Raw genomic sequence first — 18,350 nt, forward strand, 5'->3', positions numbered from 1 at the left:
TGTGGGTCAGTGACGGCAAAATTGGGTTTTAAAAGTCTGTAGATTGTAGGAGAAAAGGGAGATTGAGGATAAAATCCAGAACCCCCAAACTCACCACTACCCCGAGTGATCCCTGTACCCCCAAACTCACCACTACCCCCTGAGTGATCCCTGCACCCCCAAACTCACCACTACCCCCTGAGTGATCCCTGTACCCCCAAACTCACCACTACCCCCTGAGTGACCCCTGTACCCCCAAACTCACCACTACCCCGAGTGATCCCTGTACCCCCAAACTCACCACTACCCCGAGTGATCCCTGTACCCCCAAACTCACCACTACCCCGAGTGATCCCTGTACCCCCAAACTCACCACAACCCCCAGAGTGATCCCTGTACCCCCAAACTCACCACTACCCCGAGTGACCCCTGTACCCCCAAACTCACCACTACCCCGAGTGACCCCTGTACCCCCAAACTCACCACTACCCCGAGTGATCCCTGTACCCCCAAACTCACCACTACCCCGAGTGACCCCTGTACCCCCAAACTCACCACTACCCCGAGTGATCCCTGTACCCCCAAACTCACCACTACCCCGAGTGATCCCTGTACCCCCAAACTCACCACTACCCCCTGAGTGATCCCTGTACCCCCAAACTCACCACTACCCCGAGTGATCCCTGTCCCCCCAAACTCACCACTACCCCCTGAGTGATCCCTGTACCCCCAAACTCACCACTACCCCCAGAGTGACCCCTGTACCCCCAAACTCACCACAACCCCCAGAGTGATCCCTGTACCCCCAAACTCACCTCTACCCCCTGAGTGATCCCTGTACCCCCAAACTCACCACAACCCCCAGAGTGACCCCTGTACCCCCAAACTCACCACTACCCCCTGAGTGATCCCTGTACCCCCAAACTCACCACAACCCGAGTGACCCCTGTACCCCCAAACTCACCACAACCCCCAGAGTGACCCCTGTACCCCCAAACTCACCACTCCCCCCAGAGTGATCCCTGTACCCCCAAACTCACCACTCCCCCCAGAGTGATCCCTGTACCCCCAAACTCACCACTACCCCTGAGTGATCCCTGTCCCCCCAAACTCACCACAACCCCCAGAGTATCCCTTGTACCCCCAAACTCACGACTACCCCCAGAGTGACCCCTGTACCCCCAAACTCACCACTACCCCCAGAGTGACCCCTGTACCCCCAAACTCACCACTACCCCCAGAGTGACCCCTGTACCCCCAAACTCACCACTACCCCCAGAGTGACCCCTGTACCCCCAAACTCACCACTACCCCCAGAGTGACCCCTGTACCCCCAAACTCACCACTACCCCCAGAGTGACCCCTGTACCCCCAAACTCACCACTACCCCCAGAGTGACCCCTGTACCCCCAAACCCACCACTCCCCCCCAGAGTGATGAGGAACAGGAGCCCAGGATGAATCTCCCCCCTCCCTATCCCAGGGGCACTGAGATCACTGTAGCAGAGCTGAGATCAGGCAGTTCAGCATCGACTGGGGGTGAAAGCCTCGTCCTGCCTGGCCTGTTTGCCTCAGTATCCCAGCGACGAGGCATCTTCTGGTAACCGTGGTGATGGGGGAGAGGGTTCCTGAAAGGCAAGGTTTACATATCAGCATTGGGCCCAACTAAAGGTTTAATTTTCAGGAGAATAAATGAAACTGGAGGTGGCAGTCCAGTGATACTGTGTTTATTGTACAGAAATCTGAGAAACACTCGAGCTTTGAACATCAGACAAATTTAAAAGACAACACAGAACGTCCCCAGGGTCAGAGAGTCCCCAGGGTCAGAGAGACCCCAGAACGTCCCCAGGGTCAGAGAGTCCCCAGGGTCAGAGAGACCCCAGAACGTCCCCAGGGTCAGAGAGTCCCCAGAACATCCCCAGGGTCAGAGAGTCCCCAGGGTCAGAGAGACCCCAGAACGTCCCCAGGGTCAGAGAGTCCCCAGAACATCCCCAGGGTCAGAGAGTCCCCAGGGTCAGAGAGTCCCCAGAACATCCCCAGGGTCAGAGAGTCCCCAGGGTCAGAGAGTCCCCAGAACGTCCCCAGGGTCAGAGAGTCCCCAGGGTCAGAGAGACCCCAGAACGTCCCCAGGGTCAGAGAGACCCCAGAACGTCCCCAGGGTCAGAGAGACCCCAGAACGTCCCCAGGGTCAGAGAGACCCCAGAACATCCCCAGGGTCAGAGAGTCCCCAGGGTCAGAGAGACCCCAGAACATCCCCAGGGTCAGAGAGTCCCCAGGGTCAGAGAGACCTCAGAACGTCCCCAGGGTCAGTCACGGACTGCAGCGGTTCAGGAAGGCGGCTCACCACCACCTTCTCGAGGGCAATTAGGGATGGGCAATAAATGCCGGCCTCGCCAGCGACACCCACATCCCCTGAACGAATAAAAAAACCAGGCTGGTACAAAACGGCACACACAGAACCCCCCCACCCAAGAACACCCCCCCACCCATAGAACAGCCCCCCACCCAAGAACAGCCCCCCCACCCATAGAACAGCCCCCCCACCCATAGAACACCCCTCCACCCATAGAACAGCCCCCCCACCCATAGAACAGCGCCCCCCACCCAAGAACAGCCCCTCCACCCATAGAACAGCCCCCCACCCATAGAACACCCCTCCACCCATAGAACAGCCCCCCCACCCAAGAACAGCCCCTCCACCCATAGAACACCCCCCCACCCATAGAACACCCCCCCACCCATAGAACAGCCCCCCACCCATAGAACACCCCTCCACCCATAGAACAGCGCCCCCCACCCATAGAACAGCCCCCCCACCCATAGAACAGCCCCCCCACCCATAGAACAGCCCCCCACCCATAGAACACCCCCCCACCCATAGAACAGCCCCCCCACCCATAGAACACCCCCCCACCCATAGAACACCCCCCCACCCATAGTACAGCCCCCCCCACCCAAGAACAGCCCCCCCACCTATAGTAAAGCCCCCCACCCATAGAACAGCCCCCCACCCATAGAACAGCCCCCCCACCCATAGTAAAGCCCCCCCACTCATAGTACAGCCCCCCCCACCCAAGAACAGCCCCCCACCTATAGTAAAGCCCCCCACTCATAGTACAGCCCCCCCACCCATAGAACAGCCCCCCACCCATAGTACAGCCCCCCCCACCCAAGAACAGCCCCCCACCCAAGAACAGCCCCCCACCTATAGTAAAGCCCCCCACTCATAGTACAGCCCCCCCACCCAAGAACAGCCCCCCCACCCATAGTATTGCCCCCCACTCATGGTATCGCCCCCCACTCATGGTATCTCCCCCCACCCATAGTACTATCTCCCCACACCCATAGTACTACCCCCCACCCATAGTACTACCCCCCACCCATAGACTGCCCCCCCATAGTACTACCCCCCACCCATAGTACTACCCCCCACCCATAGTACTATCTCCCCCCACCCATAGTACTATCTCCCCCCACCCATAGTACTACCCCCCACCCATAGTACTACCCCCCACCCATAGTACTACCCCCCACCCATAGTACTATCTCCCCCCACCCATAGTACTATCTCCCCCCACCCATAGTACTATCTCCCCCCACCCATAGTACTATCTCCCCCCACCCATAGTACTATCTCCCCCCACCCATAGTACTATCTCCCCCCACCCATAGTACTATCTCCCCACACCCAAAATTAAAATGGTTTCATATGGAAGGAAAATGCGTGGCTATTGCAGGCTATTTTATCATGGGGGGCATCACTTCCCAGCCCACTCCCCCACGCCCGCACTTTCCCAGCTGGGGTCAGAGGCCATTGACCAGCAGGACGTACCCGGGCACAGTCGGTCCCCTCCCTAAGCCAGGGGTCACTTCCTTGAGCGCAGGGAGGGGGTTCCTCCACTGCTGACCTCACACTGTGCGACCTTTAACCTGACATCACCGGGGTCAAGCACTTGAGGCAAGCCTCAGAGCGTAGGCCCCAGTCGGTCCATTGAGTCTGATATCATCGCCTCCCCGCCACGGAACAAACACCGTCAAAAACACCAGACACAAAGACTTAATGTCGCCATTGGCAATTAAAAAATACATTTGTAGAAGCAGAGGGGGTGGTAATTACAATCTTATGCACCTCGATTAGAACCATAGAATCAGACAGCACAGAAGGAGGCCATTCGACCCATTGTGTCCATGCCGGCTCTTTTGAAAGAGCTCTCCAATTAATCCCACTCCCCCCTGCTCTTTCCCCATTAGCCCTGCAAATTTTTTCCTGCAAGTATTTATCCAATTCCCTTTTGAAAGTTATTATTGAATCTGCTTCCCCCGCCCTTTCAGGCAGTGAATTCCAGATCAGAACAACTCGCTGCGTAAAAAAACATTCTCCTCATCTCCCCCTCTGGTTCTTTCACCAATTATCTTAAATCCGTGTCCTCTGGTTACCGACCCTCCTCCCACTGGAAACAGTCTCTCCTTATTTACTCCATCAAAACCCCTCATGATTTTGAACCCCTCGATTAAATCTCCCCTTAACCTTCTCTGCTCTAAGGAGAACAATCCCAGCTTCTCCAGTCTCTCCACATAACTGAAGTCCCTCATCCCTGGGACCATTCTGGTAAATCTCCTCCGCACCCTCTCCAAGGCCCCGACATCCTTCCTAAAGTGTGGTGCCCAGAATTGGACACAATTCTCCAGCTGAGGCCTAACCAGTGTTTTATAAAGGTTCAGTATAACGTCCTTGCTTTTGTACTCTGTGCCTCTATTAATAAAGCCCAGGATCCCATATGCTTTTTTAAAACTTGTCCTGCCACCTTCAAAGATTTGTGTACGTAGACCCCCAGGTGTTCCTGTACCCTACTTAAAATTGTACCCGTTTATGGGCTGTGGGAGGAGATTAAATGGGTGGGGAGAGTCCGTGATCGGGGAGAGTGTACATGGGCTGTGACAGGGGAGAGTGTACATGGGCTGTGACAGGGGAGAGTGTACACGGGCTGTGGGGGGAGATTAAATGGGTGGGGAGAGTCCGTGATAGGGGAGAGTGTACACGGGCTGTGGGAGGAGATTAAATGGGTGGGGAGAGTCCGTGATAGGGGAGAGTGTACACGGGCTGTGGGAGGAGATTAAATGGGTGGGGAGAGTCCGTGATAGGGGAGAGTGTACACGGGCTGTGGGGGAGATTGATGCGATGGAGACTGATGGTATGAGATCACATTACGAGTGACAGTGTAGAGTGAACTCTAGTTCCGAGCCGGAGAGGCCTGGGATTTTCCTGATGCGTCAAGCAGCCTGGGATTTTCCTGGCACTTACAGCAGGTATCAGACAGTGACCATGCTGCATCCCTCGTTCTGTAAGGTAATGATTGTGGCCCTTACCTCTGATATTCTCCTCTGTTATGTCCAGAAAGAATTTTGAAACTTGGATTTAATCGTTGTTTTGGTTACCTGGCTCGCCTCTTTATAAAATCATTGATTCCTCTGCCTCTTTTCCGGTTTATTCCCATCGTTTCCGCATCCTTGCCCCTGGGGATATTACATGGGAGAGACGGCCTGTTCCCCAGACCCTGTCAATGCTGCTCCGGACTGAGATGTACAGAGAGAGAGAAGTCTGTGGATTTACAGGTGGACAAAGTGCTCGGGGATCTTACAGGTGTTTGGTGAGGTCGGTAATTTATCTACATACTGTACCTGCCCTGGGAGTGTTTGATGGGACAGTGTAGGGGGAGCTTTACTCTGTATCTAACCCGTGCTGTACCTGCCCTGGGTGTGTTTGATGGGACAGTGTAGAGGGAGCTTTACTCTGTATCTAACCCTGTACCTGCCCTGGGAGTGTTTGATGGGACAGTGTAGAGGGAGCTTTACTCTGTATCTAACCCGTGCTGTACCTGCCCCGGGAGTGTTTGATGGGACAGTGTAGAGGGAGCTTTACTCTGTATCTAACCCGTGCTGTACCTGCCCCGGGAGTGTTTGATGGGACAGTGTAGAGGGAGCTTTACTCTGTATCTAACCCTGTACCTGCCCTGGGAGTGTTTGATGGGACAGTGTAGAGGGAGCTTTACTCTGTATCTAACCCGTGCTGTACCTGCCCCGGGAGTGTTTGATGGGACAGTGTAGAGGGAGCTTTACTCTGTATCTAACCCGTGCTGTACCTGCCCTGGGAGTGTTTGACGGGACAGTGTAGAGGGAGCTTTACTCTGTATCTAACCCTGTACCTGCCCTGGGAGTGTTTGACGGGACAGTGTAGAGGGAGCTTTACTCTGTATCTAACCCTGTACCTGCCCTGGGAGTGTTTGATGGGACAGTGTAGAGGGAACTTTACTCTGTATCTAACCTGTGCTGTACCTGCCCTGGGAGTGTTTGACGGGACAGTGTAGAGGGAGCTTTACTCTGTATCTAACCCTGTACCTGCCCTGGGAGTGTTTGATGGGACAGTGTAGAGGGAGCTTTACTCTGTATCTAACCCGTGCTGTACCTGCCCTGGGAGTGTTTGATGGGACAGTGTAGAGGGAGCTTTACTCTGTATCTAACCCTGTACCTGCCCTGGGAGTGTTTGACGGGACAGTGTAGAGGGAGCTTTACTCTGTATCTAACCCTGTACCTGCCCTGGGAGTGTTTGATGGGACAGTGTAGAGGGAACTTTACTCTGTATCTAACCCGTGCTGTACCTGCCCTGGGAGTGTTTGACGGGACAGTGCAGAGGGAGTTTTACTCTGTATCTAACCCTGTACCTGCCCTGGGAGTGTTTGATGGGACAGTGTAGAGGGAGCTTTACTCTGTATCTAACCCGTGCTGTACCTGCCCCGGGAGTGTTTGATGGGACAGTGTAGAGGGAGCTTTACTCTGTATCTAACCCGTGCTGTACCTGCCCTGGGAGTGTTTGATGGGACAGTGTAGAGGGAGCTTTACTCTGTATCTAACCCTGTACCTGCCCCGGGAGTGTTTGATGGGACAGTGTAGAGGGAGCTATACTCTGTATCTAACCCGTGCTGTACCTGCCCTGGGAGTGTTTGTTGGGACAGTGTAGAGGGAGCTTTACTCTGTATCTAACCCGTGCTGTACCTGCCCTGGGAGTGTTTGACGGGACAGTGCAGAGGGAGTTTTACTCTGTATCTAACCCTGTACCTGCCCTGGGAGTGTTTGATGGGACAGTGTAGAGGGAGCTTTACTCTGTATCTAACGCGTGCTGTACCTGCCCCGGGAGTGTTTGATGGGACAGTGTAGAGGGAGCTTTACTCTGTATCTAACCCGTGCTGTACCTGCCCTGGGAGTGTTTGATGGGACAGTGTAGAGGGAGCTTTACTCTGTATCTAACCCGTGCTGTACCTGCCCTGGGAGTGTTTGATGGGACAGTGTAGAGGGAGCTTTACTCTGTATCTAACCCGTGCTGTACCTGCCCCGGGAGTGTTTGATGGGACAGTGTAGAGGGAGCTTTACTCTGTATCTAACCCGTGCTGTACCTGCCCTGGGAGTGTTTGACGGGACAGTGTAGAGGGAGCTTTACTCTGTATCTAACCCGTGCTGTACCTGCCCTGGGAGTGTTTGACGGGACAGTGTAGAGGGAGCTTTACTCTGTATCTAACCCTGTACCTGCCCTGGGAGTGTTTGACGGGACAGTGTAGAGGGAGCTTTATTCTGTATCTAACCCGTCCTGTACCTGCCCTGGGAGTGTTTGATGGGGCAGTGTAAGAGGGAGCTTTACTCTGTATCTAACCCGTGCTGTACCTGCCCTGGGAGTGTTTGTTGGGACAGTGTAGAGGGAGCTTTACTCTGTATCTAACCCGTGCTGTACCTGCCCTGGGAGTGTTTGACGGGACAGTGCAGAGGGAGCTTTACTCTGTATCCAACCCTGTACCTGCCCTGGGAGTGTTTGACGGGACAGTGTAGAGGGAGCTTTACTCTGTATCTAACCCGTGCTGTACCTGCCCCGGGAGTGTTTGATGGGACAGTGTAGAGGGAGCTTTACTCTGTATCTAACCCGTGCTGTACCTGCCCCGGGAGTGTTTGACGGGACAGTGTAGAGGGAGCTTTACTCTCTATCTAACCCAGTACCTGCCCTGGGAGTGTTTGATGGGACAGTGTAGAGGGAGCTTTACTCTGTATCTAACCCATGCTGTACCTGCCCCGGGAGTGTTTGACGGGACAGTGTAGAGGGAGCTTTACTCTGTATTTAACCCAGTACCTGCCCTGGGAGTGTTTGATGGGACAGTGTAGAGGGAGCTTTACTCTGTATCTAACCCGTGCTGTACCTGCCCTGGGAGTGTTTGATGGGACCGTGTAGAGGGAGCTTTACTCTGTATCTAACCCTGTACCTGCCCTGGGAGTGTTTGACGGGACAGTGCAGAGGGAGTTTTACTCTGTATCTAACCCTGTACCTGCCCCGGGAGTGTTTGATGGGGCAGTGTAAGAGGGAGCTTTACTCTGTATCCAACCCTGTACCTGCCCTGGGAGTGTTTGACGGGACAGTGTAGAGGGAGCTTTACTCTGTATCCAACCCTGTACCTGCCCTGGGAGTGTTTGACGGGACAGTGTAGAGGGAGCTTTACTCTGTATCCAACCCTGTACCTGCCCTGGGAGTGTTTGACGGGACAGTGTAGAGGGAGCTTTACTCTGTATCTAACCCGTGCTGTACCTGCCCTGGGAGTGTTTGACGGGACAGTGTAGAGGGAGCTTTACTCTGTATCTAACCCTGTACCTGCCCTGGGAGTGTTTGATGGGACAGTGTAGAGGGAACTTTACTCTGTATCTAACCCGTGCTGTACCTGCCCTGGGAGTGTTTGACGGGACAGTGCAGAGGGAGTTTTACTCTGTATCTAACCCTGTACCTGCCCTGGGAGTGTTTGATGGGACAGTGTAGAGGGAGCTTTACTCTGTATCTAACCCGTGCTGTACCTGCCCCGGGAGTGTTTGATGGGACAGTGTAGAGGGAGCTTTACTCTGTATCTAACCCGTGCTGTACCTGCCCTGGGAGTGTTTGATGGGACAGTGTAGAGGGAGCTTTACTCTGTATCTAACCCTGTACCTGCCCCGGGAGTGTTTGATGGGACAGTGTAGAGGGAGCTATACTCTGTATCTAACCCGTGCTGTACCTGCCCCGGGAGTGTTTGATGGGACAGTGTAGAGGGAGCTTTACTCTGTATCTAACCCGTGCTGTACCTGCCCCGGGAGTGTTTGATGGGACAGTGTAGAGGGAGCTTTACTCTGTATCTAACCCTGTACCTGCCCTGGGAGTGTTTGATGGGACAGTGTAGAGGGAGCTTTACTCTGTATCTAACGCGTGCTGTACCTGCCCCGGGAGTGTTTGATGGGACAGTGTAGAGGGAGCTTTACTCTGTATCTAACCCGTGCTGTACCTGCCCTGGGAGTGTTTGATGGGACAGTGTAGAGGGAGCTTTACTCTGTATCTAACCCGTGCTGTACCTGCCCTGGGAGTGTTTGATGGGACAGTGTAGAGGGAGCTTTACTCTGTATCTAACCCGTGCTGTACCTGCCCCGGGAGTGTTTGATGGGACAGTGTAGAGGGAGCTTTACTCTGTATCTAACCCGTGCTGTACCTGCCCCGGGAGTGTTTGATGGGACAGTGTAGAGGGAGCTTTACTCTGTATCTAACCCGTGCTGTACCTGCCCTGGGAGTGTTTGACGGGACAGTGTAGAGGGAGCTTTACTCTGTATCTAACCCGTGCTGTACCTGCCCTGGGAGTGTTTGACGGGACAGTGTAGAGGGAGCTTTACTCTGTATCTAACCCTGTACCTGCCCTGGGAGTGTTTGACGGGACAGTGTAGAGGGAGCTTTATTCTGTATCTAACCCGTCCTGTACCTGCCCTGGGAGTGTTTGATGGGGTAGTGTAAGAGGGAGCTTTACTCTGTATCTAACCCGTGCTGTACCTGCCCTGGGAGTGTTTGTTGGGACAGTGTAGAGGGAGCTTTACTCTGTATCTAACCCGTGCTGTACCTGCCCTGGGAGTGTTTGACGGGACAGTGCAGAGGGAGCTTTACTCTGTATCCAACCCTGTACCTGCCCTGGGAGTGTTTGACGGGACAGTGTAGAGGGAGCTTTACTCTGTATCTAACCCGTGCTGTACCTGCCCCGGGAGTGTTTGATGGGACAGTGTAGAGGGAGCTTTACTCTGTATCTAACCCGTGCTGTACCTGCCCCGGGAGTGTTTGACGGGACAGTGTAGAGGGAGCTTTACTCTCTATCTAACCCAGTACCTGCCCTGGGAGTGTTTGATGGGACAGTGTAGAGGGAGCTTTACTCTGTATCTAACCCATGCTGTACCTGCCCCGGGAGTGTTTGACGGGACAGTGTGGAGGGAGCTTTACTCTGTATTTAACCCAGTACCTGCCCTGGGAGTGTTTGATGGGACAGTGTAGAGGGAGCTTTACTCTGTATCTAACCCGTGCTGTACCTGCCCTGGGAGTGTTTGATGGGACCGTGTAGAGGGAGCTTTACTCTGTATCTAACCCTGTACCTGCCCTGGGAGTGTTTGACGGGACAGTGCAGAGGGAGTTTTACTCTGTATCTAACCCTGTACCTGCCCCGGGAGTGTTTGATGGGGCAGTGTAAGAGGGAGCTTTACTCTGTATCCAACCCTGTACCTGCCCTGGGAGTGTTTGACGGGACAGTGTAGAGGGAGCTTTACTCTGTATCCAACCCTGTACCTGCCCTGGGAGTGTTTGACGGGACAGTGTAGAGGGAGCTTTACTCTGTATCCAACCCTGTACCTGCCCTGGGAGTGTTTGACGGGACAGTGTAGAGGGAGCTTTACTCTGTATCTAACCCTGTACCTGCCCTGGGAGTGTTTGATGGGACAGTGTGGAGGGAGCTTTACTCTGTATCTAACCCTGTACCTGCCCTGGGAGTGTTTGATGGGACAGTGTAGAGGGAGCTTTACTCTGTATCTAACCCGTGCTGTACCTGCCCTGGGAGTGTTTGACGGGACAGTGCAGAGGGGACTTTACTCTGTATCTAACCCGTGCTGTACCTGCCCCTGGGAGTGTTTGATGGGACAGTGTAGAGGGAGTTTTACTCTGTATCTAACCCGTGCTGTACCTGCCCTGGGAGTGTTTGATGGGACAGTGTAGAGGGAGCTTTACTCTGTATCTAACCCTGTACCTGCCCTGGGAGTGTTTGACGGGACAGTGCAGAGGGGACTTTACTCTGTATCTAACCCGTGCTGTACCTGCCCCTGGGAGTGTTTGATGGGACAGTGTAGAGGGAGTTTTGCTCTGTATCTAACCCGTGCTGTACCTGCCCTGGGAGTGTTTGATGGGACAGTGTAGAGGGAGCTTTACTCTGTATCTAACCCTGTACCTGCCCTGGGAGTGTTTGATGGGACAGTGTAGAGGGAGCTTTACTCTGTATCTAACCCTGTACCTGCCCCGGGAGTGTTTGATGGGACAGTGTAGAGGGAGCTTTACTCTGTATCTAACCCGTGCTGTACCTGCCCTGGGAGTGTTTGATGGGACAGTGTAGAGGGAGCTTTACTCTGTATCTAACCCGTGCTGTACCTGCTCTGGGAGCGTTTGACGGGACAGTGTAGAGGGAGCTTTACTCTGTATCTAACCCGTGCTGTACCTGCTCTGGGAGCGTTTGATGGGACAGTGTAGAGGGAGCTTTACTCTGTATCTAACCCGTGCTGTACCTGCCCTGGGAGTGTTTGACGGGACAGTGTAGAGGGAGCTTTACTCTGTATCTAACCCTGTACCTGCCCCTGGGAGCGTTTGACGGGACAGTGTAGAGGGAGCTTTACTCTGTATCTAACCCGTGCTGTACCTGCTCTGGGAGCGTTTGATGGGACAGTGTAGAGGGAGCTTTACTCTGTATCTAACCCGTGCTGTACCTGCCCCGGGAGTGTTTGACGGGACAGTGTGGAGGGAGCTTTACTCTGTATCTAACCCTGTACCTGCCCCCGGGAGCGTTTGACGGGACAGTGTGGAGGGAGCTTAACTCCGTATCTCCCCCCGGCTCTGGGACATTGGGGGCCCGAATGTGATTCTATTCCCTTCACTGACGCAAACAAATAAAAACTGAGTCAGAGATTATAAAGAGAACAGGTTGACAGCTCGATGTTTATTTAAAGATGGCTTTTCAATATATTACAGCAAGCTAAGTGAACCTGTTGAAAACTCTGCGAGTAATTTCCCTGATCGACTGATTTATCAGAGAGCAGAACCAACAAAAGATGCACAGCGCTGATAGAGACGTAACCCCATTCTGGAACCGGCTCGGCTCGTCACCCTGTGGGGATTGGGCTTTAAGGAGATCGGGCTGTCGCAGAGAGCAAGCTCGAAGGGCCGAACGGCCCTCTCCTGTTCTTGTCGAACAGGACCTGAACTTCGCAGGGCAGGGGAAAAGAGAACAGGCAATGGCACTCCCTAAATATCTTTTGTTCGCTGTGAAACCGTCAGCGATGTCACTGAGAGATCTCCCCCGGGCAACAAGAAACCGGGAGGGGAATTCCGAGCCAGCCAGTGGCGGAAGATTCCAGAAACAAAGCGTATCGGCACCGGTTATAATTGCTGGCCTTTGCTTGCGGCCGACAGGCAGGGTCTCCACTCGAGTACAGAGAGCTGGTGAATCCTCACCTGGTCCCACACTTCACGCACAGTCACTAAGGTTTAGGGGCACCTCGGCTCAGTGATGAGGTTACTTTTAAGAGGTGGCACACTGTGGTCTGAGGGTCCTGATGGAGTCGCTGGTTGTTCAGTCGGAGCTGCTGGACCTCAGTCTCCAGCACGGCCCTTGTCCTCCTGCTCCTGTTTCAAGATTTCGATAAATGAAAACAACATCCTCGTCACCGTTTACACCATCCCCGTCAAACGCTCCCAGGGCAGGGTTAGATACAGAGTAAAGCTCCCTCTACACTGTCCCCGTCAAACACTCCCAGGGCAGGTACAGGGTTAGATACAGAGTAAAGCTCCCTCTACACTGTCCCATCAAACACTCCCAGGGGAGGTACAGCACGGGTTAGATACAGAGTAAAGCTCCCTCTACACTGTCCCGTCAAACACTCCCAGGGCAGGTACAGCACGGGTTAGATACAGAGTAAAGCTCCCTCTACACTGTCCCATCAAACACTCCCAGGGCAGGTACAGCACGGGTTAGATACAGAGTAAAGCTCCCTCTACACTGTCCCATCAAACACTCCCAGGGCAGGTACAGCACGGGTTAGATAGAGTAAAGCTCCCTCTACACTGTCCCGTCAAACGCTCCCAGGGCAGGGTTAGATACAGAGTAAAGCTCCCTCTACACTGTCCCATCAAACACTCCCAGGGCAGGTACAGGGTTAGATACAGAGTAAAGCTCCCTCTACACTGTCCCATCAAACACTCCCAGGGCAGGTACAGGGTTAGATACAGAGTAAAGCTCCCTCTACACTGTCCCATCAAACACTCCCAGAGCAGGTACAGCACGGGTTAGATACAGAGTAAAGCTCCCTCTACACTGTCCCGTCAAACACTCCCAGAGCAGGTACAGCACGGGTTAGATACAGAGTAAAGCTCCCTCTACACTGTCCCTTGATTGTATGAGGCCTACACGGTATGAGTTCCTGGTGAGCCTGGGCACTCCCTTGATTTGACACTGGTGATCGAGCTCACACGGAGGGGACACCTCAGTGACGACCTGCGATTGATCGTCTCTCCTCACCTTGATCAGCTTCTGCTGAAGCTGCTTGACAATCGCTTCCAAATGGACAACCTTCTCGTTCAGTCCTGTCGGAGATTCCCTGCGAGGAAAAAGAAGCAAAATAAATAAATTGAACAAGTCGGTTAAGTTTTTTAAACTAAGTTTTCTGTTTGGCTCCCATTGTTATTGCTTCTTCCCCCTCTGCCGGCTCCGAATCTCGCTGGGGTACGGGTTCCACTGGCCCCTTCGTCTGTGAAACCAGCTATTGAACTACGGGGGGCATCGCGGCCAGGCCCAATCGTATCCCTCGTCCAACCGTCACACATTTCCGGCAGCGTGGGGAGAGTGGGCGAATGGGCAGCAGGCCGGTCGCTGGATCAGGAGCTGATGTCCCACCTCCCGCCGCCCCCTCCCACTCCCGCCTTCCAGGGGGCACTGAGGCCAATTGAGATTAGCTAACTGAGCACAGGCTGAGGAGGGAACGTGGGGCCTTCCGTCTGGCCCAATAAGGAGGCTTTCCGATCTTTCCCCCCACAAATCAACCTGGAAACGGCAGCTCCAATGTTTGGATGTGGGGCTTAGGAGGTGTTCGAGTCAAACCAGGGGAGGTTCTCTGCCTCTGAGTCAGAAGGTCGTGGGTTCGAGCCCCACTCCAGAGACTTGAGCCCCATAATCCAGGCCGACACTCCCCAGTGCCAGTACCGAGGGAGCGCCGCACTGTCGGAGGTGCCGTCTTTCGGATGAGACGTTAAACCGAGGGCCCGTCTGCCCCTCTCAGGTCCCACGGCCACTATTGGAAGAAGAGCAGGGTGGGGGAGTTCTCCCCGGTGTCCTGGGGCCGATATTTATCCCTCAACCAACGTCACCAAAAAACATTATCTGGTCATTATCACGTTGCTGTTTGTGGGATCTTGCTGTGCGCAAATTAGCTGCCGCGTTTCCTACATCACAACAGTGACCACACTTCAAAAAAAGGTACTTCATTGGCTGTAAAGCTCTTTGGGACGTCCCGAGGTGATTCCTGGGATGGCAGGGCTGTCGTATGAGGAGAGATTGGGTCGACTCGGCCTGTATTCACTCGAGTTTAAAAGAGTGGGAGGGGATCTCATTGAAAGGTATAAAATTCCGACAGGGCTGGACAGACTGGATGCAGGGAGGATGTGTCCCCTGGCTGGAGGGGGGTCCAGGACGAGGGGGTCACGGTCTCAGGATACGGGGCTTGGACATTTCGGACTGAGATGAGGAGAAATCTCTTCACTCGGAGGGTGGTGAACCTGTGGAATTCTCTCCCATAAGGAGGCTGGGGAGGCCGAGTCATTCGATGTGTTCAAGAAGGAGCCGGATAGATTTCTGGAGGCAAAAGGCGTCAAGGGGTGTGGGGAGGGAGCGGGAATTTGGTGTTGAGATAGAGGATGAGCCCTGATCATGTTGAATGGGGCAGCAGGCTCGAGGGGCCGAATGGCCTTCTCCTGCGCCTATGCTTCTATGACCTGTAGGTGGCACCGTCGCTCCATTAAACAGCTCTGGTCTCAGTGTTGCCACCAGCAGGCGCCCGGCGGTATTGCAGCCCCTCCCCCGATCACCACCTCTCTCACACAACACATCTGGACATCCCATCGGTTTGGTCACTGAGAGAAAGGCAGACCTGCATTTCTCTAGCGCCTTTCGCCACCTCAGGACGTCCCAAAGCGCTTATCCAGCCAACGACGGAACTTTTGAAGCTGTGACGTAGGAAAAGCGGCAGCCGATTTGCGCACAGCAAGATCCCACAAACAGCAACGTGATAAAGACCGGATCACCTGGGGGTTTGGGTAAATATTGGCCCCAGGATTACCCCCCCTCCCCTCCCGACGCCTCGTCTTCCAATAGCGGCCACGGGATCGTTAATATCCACCTGAGAGGGCAGGCAGGGCTTCAGTTTAACGTCTCGCCCCGAAAGACGGCGCCTCTGACAGTGCAGCACTCCCTCAGTGCTGCAGTGGAAGCGTCAGCCTGGATTTTTGTGCGACGTCCTGACTCAGGGGCGAGAGGAGAGACCCGCTGAGCCACAGCTGACACCTAGGGTTACAGATATACAATGTTGAATTGCATTGAGCGCCCAGTCTAGAAATGTGCAGAGGCGGCCAATCTGGACCAAGGTGACCAGGGAATGTTATAACCGGCCCTCAGGGCAAGGCAGGGGAAACATCAGCCAGGGTTCCCCTATCCAGTGACCCCGGTTGGGAATTGCGCCAACACTGGGAGATGGGCAGAGTCTTGGCTATGGTGCCCTGGGCAGCCCCCACCCCCATGATACCTGCCCACAGGGTCCGGGCTCTCATGTAAAGAGAGTTCCAGAGAGCGGGCCGTACAGGGCAAGGGGTTAGCAGGGGAAGCCTGGGAAGAAACCGGGAATATCCATCCCATCATTGGAGACGGGATCGTACTGCCCCTCCCACAAAATGTCCCAAACTGTACTCATAACTCCAACTGCGGCCGACCGTCCCGTGTTCATTGAGCCCGGATCTGCACTGTACCTCTGGGTACGCCGCTCCCTTTAATGATCTGCGTGTCTCCACACCAAGGACTCCTCTAGTTAATCTTGTTAAGGTGTATTCTTTTTTTACTTCTGAAGGGTGGCTCGTCTCCCATCCCTGTCAAAAAAACCCCCACTTCCACCCGTGGAAAACCAACTCTCCCTCTTCTCTTCTCTCCTACCCTTCCCTCTCCAAGGCCTTACAACGACTTGCTGCCCAACCCTGCTCCAGTACCTTGGTTTTGACAGCACTGACTGAGACTCGCCAACTCACCACGGACCAGGATTTGAGCCCCAGGCTTTTCGGGCCTGCAGGGCCCAGTAACCAGGCCCGGGTTGCTACGTTCACCCAGGGAATGTCCGAGTGAACGGTCTCTCCGACAGTGGGGAGAATTCCCACTGACCCGCAGAATCCCAACATCCTGCTTTACCCTATCGAGCTCAGGATGAACCTACCTCGGCCTGGTCTCTCCCTTCGATTCAGTGGTTTCGACAGGTCTGGCGTCCTCCGCTGTGCCGTCTTCTGGCAACGGAAAGAGGAGAGATTCATTGCAGCAGGTAACACAGGCCAGTGGGTGGGTGAGCAATGCCCCTGGGCACAGGGCTGGGTGCTGTGATGCTATCGGGTCAGCCTCTGCCCACTGGTCTGGAGCAATGCATTTTGCTATTGGGACCCAAGGTCACAGGGGAAGGGTCACTGACCCAGGGTCACAGGGGAAGGGGCACTGACCCAGGGTCACAGGGGAAGGGTCACTGACCCAGGGTCACAGGGAAAGGGGCACTGATCCAGGGTCACAGGGCAAGAGGCACTGACCCAGAGTCACAGTGCAAGGGTCACTGATCCAGGGTCACAGGGAAAGGGTCACTGACCCAGGGTCACAGGGAAAGGGTCACTGACCCAGAGTCACAGGGAATGGGTCACTGACCCAGGGTCACAGGGCAAGGGGCACTGACCCAAGGTCACAGGGAAAGGGTCACTGACCCAGGGTCACTGGGCAAGGGTCACTGACCCAGGGTCACTGGGCAAGGGTCACTGACCCAGGGTCACTGGGCAAGGGTCACTGACCCAGGGTCACTGGGCAAGGGTCACTGACCCAGGGTCACTGGGCAAGGGTCACTGACCCAGGGTCACAGGGGAAGGGTCACTGACCCAGGGTCACAGGGAAAGGGGCACTGACCCAGGGTCACAGGGAAAGGGTCACTCACCCAGGGTCACAGGGAAAGGGTCACTGACCCAGGGTCACAGGGAAAGGGTCACTGACCCAGAGTCACAGGGAATGGGTCACTGACCCAGGGTCACAGGGAAAGGGTCACTGACCCAGGGTCACAGGGAAAGGGTCACTGACCCAGGGTCACAGGGAAAGGGTCACTGACCCAGGGTCACAGTCACAGGGTCACAGGGAAAGTGTCACTGACTTAGACAGGCCTAGCAGCCTTGTGATACTCAGCAGGTCAGAATCTCTCCCTTCTCCCTCCATCCAAATAGAAAAACACGATGAATCATTTCCTGACCCTCAAGTGCTCCGTCAGAAACTCACTCACCCTCCAGGGAAAAGGCCTGGGCGAGGCTTTCACAGTATGAAGCTATGTCCGCCAGTGACTGCCACTCAGTGTCCGAGGCATCGGAGGCGGCAATATCTGAAATACAGAACGAACACAAGGCCCTGAAATAACGTAAGTTCCATAGAACGTGACATCTCCCCTCGGAGCACCATACTTCCATCCTAAAGAACCCCCCCCCCCAGCCCCGGATACAGTTCCAAGGTGGGCACGGGGCGTCCGGCTGTACCTCATCCAAGAACCCACCGTGTGAGTGCCAGTGGACTATTCGCCTGTGGGAGGCATCGCCGCCAAGCCAAACTCCACCCCGACGACGACCGGGAGCAGAAACACTCGACCTGATCTTCTCTGCCGCCAACCCCCACGCACCCCCCCCCAAACCCCAAACAAGGGCCAACACCCTCGGGGAAACGAGGAGAACGGGAAATGAAGCAGCCCTCGATTTCTACACCCGCCCTCTCCGATTCCGGGATGCAGGCAGGTCGGTTGGGTTTCTATTGGTGTGATTTCCATCCCTTCAAGTTAACACATCCGTACAATCGGATCAGAAGCCGAGCGTCTCGCACGCACTCCCTGGGAGCGTCTCGCACGCACTCCCTGGGAGCGTCTCGCACGCACTCCCTGGGAGCGTCTCGCACGCACTCCCTGGGAGCGTCTCGCACGCACTCCCTGGGAGCG

The 18,350-nt window shown here is 54.8% G+C and overlaps 1 protein-coding gene across 5 annotated transcripts in view; it reads right to left on the minus strand.

Moving 5' to 3' along the window:
* Positions 1-12,025: 12,025 nt before the first annotated feature.
* The window catches only part of sipa1 (signal-induced proliferation-associated 1), a 98,916-nt gene continuing 92,591 nt past the window's right edge, over positions 12,026-18,350 (minus strand). For 3 of the 5 annotated variants that reach the window (XM_067975604.1, XM_067975602.1, XM_067975603.1), the window contains exons 13-16: positions 17,655-17,750; positions 16,569-16,635; positions 13,619-13,697; positions 12,026-12,726 (exon numbers count right to left, since the gene is read on the minus strand). In XM_067975604.1, coding sequence (XP_067831705.1) covers positions 12,694-12,726; positions 13,619-13,697; positions 16,569-16,635; positions 17,655-17,750 — 275 coding nt within the window. In that variant the 3' untranslated portion in view covers positions 12,026-12,693. Of the gene's footprint in view, positions 12,727-13,617; positions 13,698-15,491; positions 15,656-16,568; positions 16,636-17,654; positions 17,751-18,350 lie in introns of those variants that run through there. The other 2 variants (XM_067975605.1, XR_010958879.1) reach the window with 2 other exon arrangements.

The sequence above is a fragment of the Heptranchias perlo genome, chromosome 43 (assembly GCF_035084215.1).
Source record: "Heptranchias perlo isolate sHepPer1 chromosome 43, sHepPer1.hap1, whole genome shotgun sequence".
In the NCBI taxonomy this organism is placed as follows: domain Eukaryota; kingdom Metazoa; phylum Chordata; class Chondrichthyes; order Hexanchiformes; family Hexanchidae; genus Heptranchias; species Heptranchias perlo.